Here is a 13,268-nt window from a genome sequence, read left to right on the forward strand (position 1 = left end):
TTTTAGCCGCAGGAGGTCCGCTAGGTCCCTGGAGAGCCAGGGGGGCTGCTGTGCCTTCTTGCTGCCTTTCCTCCGTGTTGGAATAGATTTAGCTTTACATTGTTTCTGGTATAAGTGATTGGAAACTAGTCTACACCCATAACAGAATAGAAGTTCAGCATACAGAATTGATCTATACGCATAACAGACCAGAAGTGCGGCACACGTAGCGTGGTTTAAAAATGGCGGAGCCCAATTTAAGATTTGTTTCTTCCTGACCAAAGGGCAAATGTGTGTGGTGTTCATTGCCTATCTAAACTATGCCACTTTCAGAAACCTGTGTAACTTAGATCAGTTCCATGTTGGGCTTTTTTAGCCAGTGTCTGAATCTAAAACGACCGTGACTTTTCCAAGCAATGGAAATAGCTGGCAATTCCTGCTTTCTATATCAGTGACAGGAGCTGGGGAATCCAGAAGGTCCAGATGATGTGCAGCCAAGTCACAGATGCCCTTATTCAAAGAAGCCAGTATAATCTCCTCCAAGTCTTCCTTTGCTTTGTAATTGCATGTCTTACTGCCTACTGACTGCTAATTAACTGCCCAATTTTTACCTGGGTTTACTGTCTACTATGTCCCATGGCTTCCTGTCAAAACCTCCTCATAACCCCAAAAAATGAACAGGAAGACTGACAGTTGAATTATATTTTAGAAGTCCTCGGATAAAAAGGACAGTTGCCCTCTAGAAACAACCTCATCAGACCTCATGGTGGCCTGCAGTGTCAAGAACACAAGTACTGCAAATAAGTGTCAGATCAAAAATTATCATGAGCAAGAACTGAGGTTGACTTCAGTGGGGACAGGATTTCCGCACTGATCTTTCATCTGGTGCTAGGAGGATATCATCTGCCAGTACAACCAGTGCTGCCTTTAAAACATGTTCATAACTGTAAATGATTCCTCTTCCCCTTCCTCTACTGCTACTTTTTCTCCTTCCTTTCCTATCCTGCAGTGGAGAAAATATTCTGTGTTCCTTCTCTTGCCATTGGACCAAGAGTTGCGATTTCTGGTTTCTTTGATAATGACTTCAGAAGTTTTTCTGCACTATCTTTTAGCCTGATCTTGCATTAATTTCTGTATTGGAGACGTCAAAAATCAGAGATCACTTTCAGTGAGTTTCTAATATGTGCAAGATTCTAGCTACATGGAGTACGTTGCAGAATTGGGACCTGCCACTAGGAGTATACAGAAGTTGAATAAAATATTGATAATAATGGAAGTAAAAATGATTTAGACTTTTTCTCTAGAAGGTACATAATTTTAAATCTTTGATTAATTTTATGTTTGCTTTTATGGGCTGGTGGAAGGAAGTCATGGTGTCACTTGTTAAAAATGAACATTTCAGTTTTAATTTTTGTAATTGTTCTTTTTGCTTCTTGCAGTTGTCTTTTCAGAAGAAGAGAGAGAGCAGCTGAGAAAATTCACAAATAAATCTTACCTGCTAGATAAAAGAACCTGTCATCAAGTGTATCTCAGCTTAGTTGATATCCTTCTGGCATATTGCTGTGAAGTCCGTGTTACTGGAGGAGAAAAGAATGTAAGTATTTTTTTTTTAATGAAACTTTTGCAGTGGCTTAGCTATAAGAGATTGTGCTTTTCCCTGGGAGGCATGGCTTTTAAAGTGAACTTTGTTCCCAGCATTATAAAGGTTGGTGGGTAAATTAAAGTGAAGGACTGGAACTTTTTTTTCCTCCAAGTTAGCCTGTGGGGTGGCAACTGGTACCGTTCTAAAAAGATTTTTATACTGGTGCATCATTTTAGCTGTGGGAAGAGGAAGCAAAAGGGAGTGCAGGAGATACAAAATGCCTCAGATTATTTCCTGGGTTGCTGCTATGATTTGATTATCTATGTAGTGTTTTTTTTATACTGGTTTTAATTTTTTGTGTGTGTTTTGTGTGGATTTGTTTATAATAGAAATGTATGTTGTAACAGGGACACTTTGTGTAGATACATAGTGACTAGGTAGGAAAAGCATGATGGGCTGGAGAACAAAGTTCTAGTGTGTCGTTGGCAGTCTTTTTGGACAGAGTGCCAGAAACACAAAACCTCCACTTCAAAAACATGTCGGGGCAGACAGCCGGGGAGCCACAAAGAGCCCAATCCTTGTTGTGGCAGCACAGTCTTGGCCCTTTCCCCATCATCCGCCCCAAGGCATGCGTGCCAAACAAAATTCCTGTGTGTGCCATGCTCTGGCACGTGCGCCAGGGGTTGCCTACCCCTGTTCTGGTGTTCTGTAGCAGCTGCCACTTCGGCTTGAATCTGTCGCGGAGGGAATTTCAGAGCTCTGAAACTGTATCTGCTTCAGTTTTAAATAAAATCCTTTTGAACATGGGTCATGGGCATTGGAAAATGGTTAGGGAAACATTTTGTGAATAATAGCAAAAGCATTAGAAACTGCCACATAAAACAGCCCAAGTCTCTTACCCGTAGTTCAGTACAAACAGGTGGGCAGGAGGAAAGTTAAGGCTTCTTTTAGTCTCTGATATTGTGGTGCCTGTCTATTCACCTGTGTAAAAGTAGCCATAAACCTATCTGCTCTGACTTGCCTTGTGTTTCCTAGAGTTCACTTTGTACTGTGGGAAAACTAGAAAACCAGAGCCTAGCCTGCTCAAGCTATATTTTAGTGGAGTCCACTTTCCCCAAGAATGCCTTGATCTCTTTGCCAAGGTCTGTGTGCAGAGTGTCTGAGTACTCTACTTTGTCCAGCAAAGTCCTTGGCTGTGCTACTTTCTGAGGACTGTTTCTTCTCTTTCTTTCTTTCTTTCTTTTTTTTTTTTTTGCCATCTGACTGCAACAGAACCATCCTTCTGGGTTGGGGCAAGTGTTGAGGGATAGAAGTGAGAATTGTGGGTAGAACTTTTCAGGTCTGCTCCATTCAAGTGGTGGTTGTGCTTATACCAACACTGCTGCTATATCACCTCTTGTTTTCATTGTTCTCAACAAACATGGATTAATTCATCCCCATAACAGCCATGCAGGATAGATGAGTAAATGCTGTTATGTTAATTTTTAAAATATGGGAACAGAGATACTCAGCAGCTACATGGCTTGCCCAAGGCCACAAATCAGATGTTTGTCAGAGTCAGGATTATGGTTCAGGCTTTCTGGCTTATAGCCATTCTCAACCCACTAAACCATTCTACCTTGCAAATCCCATGAGCTTGCCAGATTTAAAAAATAACTACAGTGTGCATGTACTGCTGCCTTTAGGATTCCCCACATCTGGATGCCAAAATCCTTGAGCAGTTTTCAGGAACCCAGGCATTTTAATTTGGGCTGTATTGTTGCATTGGGAAGACAGATTCAAGCTGCAGTTAGTTCCTTGGAGAAAGTGTGCACGGGAGAGACAGAATCCTACTAAAATGCAGTTGCATGTTAAAGACTTTTTAGGCACAGGCTAAACGTTCCAAATAGGGAACAATACTTGAATAATTTAACAGGATATTGCGTTTAAATCTGTCCTGTGGCATTTCAGTACCATAATGAGATTCATGTTTCATGTTCATAAAGGTTCCTAAACTTTGCAGATTTAAACTGTCTTCCACAAAGTTTTGGTTGGCAATTTGGACAGTTGGATTAAATAACATTTATGTTGTCACCCCTGCCGCCTCCCCTCTCCCTGCCTTTCCCCATCAGGTTGAATCACCTTGGAGTATCAGAAAACTAAGTGCAACGTTGTGCTGGCTTGAGGTAAGGGAATTTTCAGGTTCTATGTTGGTATTGTTCCTGTAACTCATGCTTTGCTCATTCATTTACTGTAGATGCTTTCTCTGTATTTTCTTTTGCATATGTGCCATTTTAAATTAATTCTGAAAGAAGTTAAACATGTTGTAACTACTTATTATAACTTCCAAAACTGAGTACAGTACAAGGTTATTTATTTAAGACTGGTTATTTATTTAGTACAAGGTTATTTATTTATTTTTTTAGGAAGTGCATCATATAATTCCAGGCTAGTGTTTGGGGGATTTTTAGACTGCACAGGTATCTGGTAAAGTGTTAACCACCAGGAAGCAAAGTGTAATATCCACAAGATGAAACGCTCTAGTGTACAAGAGCAACAGGAGTCTAGAGAAAGTGAATGAAATTTCTTGGCCACCTGGCTCTATGGCATCATGAGTAAACCAGCATAAGATGAGATGCTGTCTCTTGCTCTCATGAACTAGACAGTCACTCTGAAGAGCATTAGCTATATCATTCTTCCCCCAGGAAGCCATGCTTTCTTTGAACAAATACACTTTGTCTGGTTGGATGTGGCTTCTGCATATATCAATCAGGTTATTATAATGAAGCTATGGTAAGAATGAACTTGGATTTTGCTTCCTGTTATGAAAAAAGAGAAATGAAAAAAAGAGTAGTTCTTTTCCCATCTTTATACTGTGATATGCTGATGTTTTAGCAAAATGCCTATTGTGGGCAACTATATGCATATCATTAGAAAATGATCGTTAAGATTCCAGCTGTTTGAACAAAAGCTTGAGACAATATTTTTTATTTTACTGACAAAATGTAGTGCTGGATGTTAAGACAGCAGCTGTCGATCATAACCTTTCAAATGTGTCTTAACATTAGCTTTAAAACTGGCAAGATGTTTTATCTTCCAGGGCAATTAATTTTAGAAAGAATTATTCTAATGATCTTTTCCATGCTGATCTTCACATGCATTGTACTCCCTTTTTAAAGGGGTGCTGAATATATATTGCTTTGAAATTGTTCTGTAGCTAAATTTTATTATTTAGAATGGCTCTGTTTCTGTCAAGGAAATCCAAGTCGGGGAGAATGGCAGGGGGTGGAACAAATAGCACAGTATTTTCTGTGTGCAAATCCTAGTATCATGCAAACTTGCTTTGGTGACTGGAAATCCCTTTTTTAAATGAATAACTGAATTAAACAATAAAGATGAAAAATTGTGAATGAAATGAAAGGTATTTCTCAGCTAGAAAATTCTCTCATCCTGAAGACGCTCTGAGAGAACATGAATTTTGTAGGTTCTCTAGTTCAGGGCCACCTTCCCTATTGTGTATGCATAAGGTGCTTAGCATAAATGGGGTCCAACTTAACTGTGGCCTTTAGGCCTTACTGTCATGTTCTTCTGTAATAAAATAATAATTTGTGCTAGGGCTTGGGGGTCCTTGTAGCCCTTTTAGCAGATCGTCATGTCAGTTAGCTGGACCTTGGCTTCTGAGCTTTTTCTCCAGGTTTCCTAGTGCACGAGCTTCTTTTTTTGGCTCCCTCTTTGTAGCGTAGCTGCAAATTGGGTTCTAGCTCCCTGTCCTCTGCTGTTTGGCTTCAAGGAATAGGGCAGACAGCATGCATGGTCATCTAATTTCCCTGCTTGAGGGAAGACAGGAATCCAGAAGCAACTGCAGCCTGGTAGTGGGCTGTAGGTTCTTGGCTGTAGCAGAGCAGCCAGATTCATGAAAAAGATTGAATTTCATGAGAGCTTAGAAAAAAATTTCACATTCTGTAATTGCAGAATTGCTGAGTCCACAAGACCCTGACTGATCAGCATGGAGTAGTTTCATTCGAGTTACTGTTGTTGAGTTGTCTGCAAGTTTAAGTGGTTGTCACAGCTACCCTTCATGTTTAAGCTGCAACTGTGGGTATTTTTTTCATTTTTTTTTAGAATAGGGTTGGGGTGCTGCTGCAGCAATGGAAAAGCACTTTGTGGCCAAAAGCTGGTCCACTGTCTCTCCAAACTATACAGGTGGCAGGCATTGTTGGCTTAGTCCTGGGTTTTCAGAGTTGGACTCTATTTTATGCATTTTTTTTTAAATATCAAGAAGCCGATTGCAGAATTAGTCACAAATGGTAAAGTTAAAAATGCAGTGATGGCCTCAGCTCTTGTCTTCCAACCCCTTCATCCCTGCCCAGTACTTTACCTGGGCTGCCTCAGATATAGTTTAAATTGGCTGCCATTTTGCTCTGTATGATGCTCACACCTTATTACTGAATAAATATCAATATGTAAATGATTAAAATGCTTATCAGTAACCTCTAAAATGAAAAATAAGTTTCAGCATTCATATAACACCAAAAATACTGTGTTGTCAGCATCATGTTTTTTATTAATTTTAATAAATTGTGAATTCAAGATGAAACAGGTTTTCTTTTTTTAAAATTAATAAACGGAATGCTTTATCTTTGAAAGGTAGAAGACAGAAAGGAAATCAGTCTTGAGAGTCTTTAATAATTCTCTAATGCCTCTGGCCTAAGTAAATTAGAGGTCTTCCTTGCTCATAAAGGAGGACAATGAGCTGCCTTCCCAAGGGAGATATATTTATGCCTATCTGCAGTATCCATAACTTTCTTGAAAGGCAGAGTCGTATATCATTTTTAAGATCTTACAAGTGCATGTGTATTCTGTTCAAATCACATGTTTTTAATTTTTATTTATTCTTAAAACGCTTTTTATAGGTTTGCTTTAATATATGTAATATTAAGGGGAAGATGTAAAACTTAATCTAAAAAATGGCAAAAACGCGAGTTAAATATTTTATTGAAATATTCACTAAATTCATTTTTATTCAAAACTACTAAAATGGATCATCTTTTTATAATCCTGCCATGCAATTTGAAAGTACAAGGTTTTGTTGCTGTTTAAAATTAACCTGGTGTTTTCCATCTCTGTTAAAAGTACGGGCTTTTTGCGTATGTAGCTATGACTTCTTTTAAAAAGCTTTTCAAAATGCAGCTGTGTTCATTTCTGTTCAATTAAATTAAACAATTTCATTGGCGTGCAGACTTTCAGTAGTATTCCTGACGTTCTGGTATCCTTTGGAAGAAGAGTTTTATGTTACCCGCTCTACAGACATTTCAGATTGGTGACGCGTGCATTCAGTGACACAGCCATGGTACTGCAGTTAGGTGAGACGCTTCGATATTTTTTAATAATTTGTATTAATTCGCATGTTGCGCTTATGCCGCATAGTTGTGACCGTGTTGCGTGCTTCTGTGTATGTTTTGAGCAAGATGGATTTCCTTTCACTGGGATATGATGATGAAACTACTGTCATATGAAGTAATATGACAGATTTTGTCCTGTTTTAAAGCAACTAAAACGTACTTTTATTTCTGTGAAAATTAAATGACAGCTTATGTTTAAAGCATTAGATGGGCCATGATAGGCCCACCTTAGGACTGTCTTCATGGGGGCATCAATTGCCTGATCCAAAGCCTGCTGAAAAACATGGCAAATGAGATTCCTGTGGGTTGCAAATCAGGCTCTAATTAAGGGCAGTTTTGAAAACGTTCCCTAAGTTTGGCTTTGGAGATCATTCTGTTCAGCAATATCCTATTGATCATGATTTAAAGTTCCTGCTGGAGTGCATGCATGTTTGCTATATGGTCTGAGTTATCTTGCCAGTCATTTTTGTACAGTCATGGCAAGAGGTACTGGATGATGACTAAATTTGTTAAACAGGTTAATGGGGAGCTCTTATGTCCATAGTTGAATAAGTACCAACTTAGTTTTATCAGTGACCAATTATGGCTTCATGCTGTGGAAAGCTTCAAATAATGTGGTATATGTCAAAAACTGTTATTGTAGAAAGAATGGAAACCTTCACTTTTTCCATGTCATTATAATGCTCTGTCTTTGCTTTTGCATAGGCAAAATCGAGTCATTGCAAGTAATAAACAAATACTGCTCTGTAAACTGAATGTATATAATAGAGGGATCCTATACCGACATACTTTGTTTCTTTTAAACTGAGGAATAAAAACCCGACTGAACTAGGTACTTGTAGCCTTGCTCTGTTTCACAGTGCAGGAATAGGGCTGTCGTCTTTTTAATGGCTGTCAGTAAATCTTACAGCACCATTCTTATTATGAATCCTCTTTCTACTCCAGTTTTTCCCATAACCATGTAGATTTTCAAAACTGCTTTCATTTTCAGAACTGCTTTGCTTCAGGTGTACAGTGATACACACCCATGATTATACTTTGCATTGTGCAAGTTACTTAAAACCCTGCTATGGTCCACATTACAGGGGGGTTTTTCCCTCGGAGAAGTAACAGTTATTAACGGATTACTTTTCATTGCATGTATGGGAACTGCAGCTGCAAATTATGTACAGTTCTGTCTAGAATTTACTATATTTAAACCTGGGCTAGTGCCAAAAAAGTACTGCTAGTCCGAGGTTATTATTCACTGGATAAGGGTCAGACAGTGAACTTCAAAGGGGAAAGTACTGAACATCCTTTCCATTTAACTCCATTGAGTGCCGTTAGGAGAGGCATCAAGTTCAGGTAAAGCGATGGCATTCATGTTTCAAGGCCCAGTAACTGACAACCTGTCCAAGTCCACAGTTGTTCTGGTGGGACAAGTTGTGGCTGTTTTAAAGAATTAATACTTTTCCCTTGCTTCCAGTGCTGGACCAGGGGCCCACAGAAAGAAGAAGAAACATCTTCTGTGCAGTGAAAATGTGGTTCTACTATTTTTGTATTTCCTGAAATAGGAATGAGAGGACTGTTGTTGTTATGTCACAAAGGGCCAACCAAGAACAGGGTCTAATTGTTTTAGGCACTGTACGAAGTAACTAGTAGTAACTGTAAAAGTACAGTCTAAACGGACAAGACAGACAAAGTATAAGGGAAGCAGATATTATCATGTAAGCAAAGTGGATAATGCGATGGCTTGTGAACTTCACACATCTAGTACGTGCTATTAAATGTTTTTAGGTAAGGTTTAGAAAAGGTTTTGGTAAACTGGTAGGCAGGAAAGAGCCCATAAGATTATAGCGAGGAGAGGAGGGCTGGTGGAGGAGTAAAGCTGATGACATTGTGACAGTGGCAGCAAACAGCCACCCAGAGTAGCAGAGAAAACATCCTGTCAAAGCTATAGGAAATATATTGATAACAAAATTATCAGAGCCCTGCAATTCCTGCTTAAACTGTAGGCTTTGGTCTCTGGCAGAATCCTACATATTGGATTGCCAATAGCTGTAGCTAAGTAATCCATAGCCAATAGCTATAAGTAAGTAATCCATATTACATTTCCAGTTAATAAAAATGATCATACCACATCTCAAAATAACATTTGTACAAAATAATGTGTTGTTATTGTAAATGACAATAACAGTGCAAAAATAACCCCAATTTTATGCCTTGAATGTATTTGTATGCTAGCAGATAGAATGGATGGCTGCATACATTTAAAATATCAATAAAGTTGTCTTCCCTATATGAGCCATTTCACAGCAGTGTATGCCTTGTACTTTTAGAAGTGAACTAAAAGGATTAGGTTCCTTCTGCAAATTTCTTCGTGAATAGATCTATAATATGTTTAGGCCAATAACCGTTCCTTCATGATGTGGTACTTGATGCACGCTATCAACCAAAGAGTATAGATTTGAGTGCTGAACCTCTAATAAACAACATTTCCCTAAATAGTGTTTAATTTGTACAGGGTAGTTTAGTGGGTTTAGGGTATCTAATGGTAAAAGTAATGTAGGGAAAAGGTACAACTTTGGGGATAAGGTTGGAAAGTGTTACACACAATGCTACAAAGCGTTTAATGTTATTTGTATGACTTTATTTATTAAATAATAATATCAGTTGTTTGCATACCTTGTACCATCCCTCATCATGTTCTTCCACCAACTATCTCCACTTGGCATGTATAATCACAGCACCAGGTTCTCTGTTAGTACTTTGAAGTCACTTGGTACATTGGCAAGGAAAGTGGATCTTTAATTGTAAACTCCTTTGAGTAGCAACTGTGTTTGTGTAAAACATGTTCTGCATGTCTCCAATATTGCAGAAATCATGTGTGGTATTATGAAAATAGTAAAAATAATAGATAAGTATACATTGAGAACCAACTAAATTCAGTTTCCTGTAGGTCACTGAAGAGTAACAACCTTGTCTTTCTAAACCAGGGGTGTCAAACATGGCAGTGGCCCAAATCCAGCCTGCAGAACCATCTTGTCCAGCCTAATGGGCTACCAGAGAGCCATTGGATATTGTGGCCCTTTGCCACCTCTGACACTGGCAATCAGTGGTGAATTTGGCTCACTACCACTGCTGGCAGACCTCTGCCACAGGACCTCTCACTGCCCCCAGATCCTTTGCTGCCATCTCTGCTGCTGCCAGATCCACCACTGATAGCCATGGCAGCCACATGGGGCTGCCGTGGGCCCCAGAGTCCAGATTCGGCCCAGGGCTCCGGGTGCGTTTGGACACCTCTCTTCTAAACTGATTCTTAACAGCCAAACGCTGAGAGAAGCAAAGCACTTGAAGCTCCTCTGGAAGTCAGTAAAGCACAAAATGGATAATCTAGGGGAGAAATACTCCATATCCTGTATCCTATGAGCCATTTAGTTGTCCCCCCATCATTTAATATTTAATGATTTAAAAGCATTGGAAAAAGTGAAAATGCAACTAGTTTAGTTCTATCCAGGTATATTGTATGCATTTCTTTGGCTGTATTGGTTACCATGGAAACCAAGGCAAGATGAAACGTGACTGGCTGTCCTCACAGATTGCCTGTCAGGGTAATAGGTAGAATTTTAGGAGTTCAAACCGGTTCATGCAAGGCAGCAAAAGTGAAGATATGCCTGTTACAGCTTCTGTCGCAAATAGGAAGAAAGATACTATGCTGAATTAAGCCATGATGTTTTTTAATACTTAAATTAACCCACTAGTTTGCCAGATAAGTGGAAAGTGGGAAATAACTTCCCTCAGTAGATTATGGGTATGAAATGCTTTATGAAGCTCTATGTCTTACTAGGGTAGCCATGATATAAATAAAAGAGATCAAGATCCAGAGGGTTGAAAATGTCAGTATTATGCTCTGAAATTATTTCCTACTGTTATGTTCTTTGGTGTATGGCATATGAAGCTTTACATTTCTAAGTTAAAAAATAACCAGACTACAGTTAATTCTGATGAAGTGTGTTTTAGATGAGTATGTATCATTTATCAGAAAAAATAAACAGGAGACTATGAATAAATTTCTAAAAGGTGATAGATGCTTGAATTGCATAAATTTCATGTTTTATGCTACTGACAACTTAATAATATGCCACTGAAAACTTAAAAATAGCAAAGGGGGAGTTAATATATTAATTATATATTGGGTTATATATTAATTTTGAATATGCCAGAAGTCCAGCCCCCCTAAATTTATGCATCATTGTATACCCAGATGTATTATACGTTATGTATGAGTAAACGTGACTATATACATCCATAAAAAGCAAATACTAGTAATAAATCTGAACTACGAGATTATTTCATATGATCGACACACTTATATGAGTGTCGTTTAACTTTAAACGAGTGCCCTGTTTGATTTTATATGGGATTAAAGCCCTTCCCTGTACAGTGAAGGCAGATGCTGGTGCATACTCGTAATGAATTTGGACAGTAAGGCTTTGTAGAATACTTTGGCTTGGAAAGTCAGTCCATGCCTGGTGATGGCAGTTGTTCAGTTTACTGACAACTTTTTCAAAATACTTAACTGCAAGTCTGGAATTCTGTCCTGCCTCATGTTTCTGTCTGAGTGAAGAATAACAGAGTATAACAGAATGGTAAAGAAACAGCCTGTAGGAAATAAGTCATTTCCACTCATGTAAAAGAAAACAGAGTACAGTTTTGCTACAAACAATTAACAGCTCTGCAGTTCAGTTATTTGACTTAATAACCAGTTGTTCAGAAACTATTGGTTTTCCAAGGTAATGAATGTAGTATTGAAATGTAAACAAAAAGTAAACAGCTGTGTCAGGAAAACAAATAGGAAAACAGCGCATGATTAACTATTCTTCTTTTTTAAAAAAAAGGTAAGTAATTTGGTCTTAAAATGAAGCGCTACAGTGAGTGCTCACTCTCCATGTTCAGGATGCTTGAACTATTTTAAGCTGGATTGTAAAGTGGGTGAGACATTTGTTTAAATTAGTCCTTCCTGTTTAGTCATAAGTCTTCAGAGAAGTGCATTATGCTGATTTCTATAAAGATCCCCAACAAGTTTTTTCACGTTCCCACGATAAGTCCGTGCTTTCTATTCTATATGCTTTTACAGCAAAATGGTGACACTTTAGTACTTTATTTCCAGTGCTCTGGCATCTAACTTGTCTGATGCATTTGCTCTGTTTGTAATGGGTTTATTAAACTGATTAGTGTGTTTGGTTTTTTTTAAAAAGTCCTTCCAACCAAACTAGTATCCTGAAATGTTCAGGTGATTAAAACATAGATTAATGATGTGAAGCTGGGATATATTTACTTAGCATTTTTTTTCCTCAATCACATTGATAGGTATCACACTTTTTTGTTCAAAAATAGGAGATGGAGATTATTTCTCAGTATTGATACTATTAGATGATACTCTAGAGACAGGTACCAGCAAGGCACAAGGTGACCCTGATTGGCTGATCCAGACTGCTCAGTCAGCCTGTGTGCAGCTCAGTGTAGGTTTGTGAGGGGCTTCTTGTGTTCCCTGCTCATCTGGAGCAGCAAAGGGACATTCTTGGAGGGCAAAGCACCCTGAGATGGTGGAGGACTGTGCTATGGCTTTTGTATCAGAAAGGTAAGTTGTACAGACATTCACTTTCCCAGGGGAGAGTTATTTAAACCTGGAGGCTCCCATGTTGTTTTTTTTCCCGGAGTGGCCATTTTTGCTGTGGGAGAAAATCCTGAACACTTGTGCACTCATGATTTCTCATGAGAGAGCAGTAGCTCTCCCAAGAGAAACTGAACGCCTGTATATGACCCTTGTCTCTTACAGTGGGAAAACAAAGTACTGCTGAAACACAAAGTTCATAGTTGGTGGGGTTGGAAGGGACCTGAGCAGATCATCGATCCGACCCCCTGCCATGGCAGGAAAGAGTACTGGGGTCAAACAACCCCAGCAAGATGTTTGTCCAGCCTCCTCTTAAAGACCCCCAGGGTAGGAGCCAGCACCACTTCTCTTGGAAGTTGGTTCGGGATCCTAGCTGCCCAGACAGTGGAGTAGCACCTCCTGATGTCTAGCCTGAATCTACCCTCTGCCAGCTTGTGACCACTACTTGTAGTCACTGCTGGTAGTGCTCGGGGGAACAGGGACTCCCCCATTGCCTGCTGGTCCCCCCTGACTAGTTTGTAAACGGCCACTAGATCCCCCCTGAGCCTTCTCTTGTGGAGGCTGAGCAGGTTCAGGTCCTGTAGCCTCTCCTCATAGGGCCTGCCCTGCTGCCCCCTGACCATGCGGGTGGCCTCCTCTGGACCCTCTCCATGCTGTCCACATCCCTCCTGAA

General features: G+C 39.4%; 1 protein-coding gene across 1 annotated transcript in view; it reads left to right on the plus strand.

The window, feature by feature from the left end:
* The window catches only part of LOC109311374 (protein SHQ1 homolog), a 48,518-nt gene that overhangs the window by 24,458 nt on the left and 10,792 nt on the right, over positions 1–13,268 (plus strand). Inside the window, exons 3-5 of the mRNA XM_019536990.1 lie at positions 1,419–1,573; positions 3,673–3,726; positions 6,780–6,903. Of these exons, the coding sequence (XP_019392535.1) occupies positions 1,419–1,573; positions 3,673–3,726; positions 6,780–6,903 (333 nt within the window). The remainder of the gene's footprint in view (positions 1–1,418; positions 1,574–3,672; positions 3,727–6,779; positions 6,904–13,268) is intronic.

The sequence above is a fragment of the Crocodylus porosus genome, unplaced genomic scaffold (assembly GCF_001723895.1).
Source record: "Crocodylus porosus isolate Cpor-Errol unplaced genomic scaffold, CroPor_comp1, whole genome shotgun sequence".
In the NCBI taxonomy this organism is placed as follows: Eukaryota; Metazoa; Chordata; order Crocodylia; family Crocodylidae; genus Crocodylus; species Crocodylus porosus.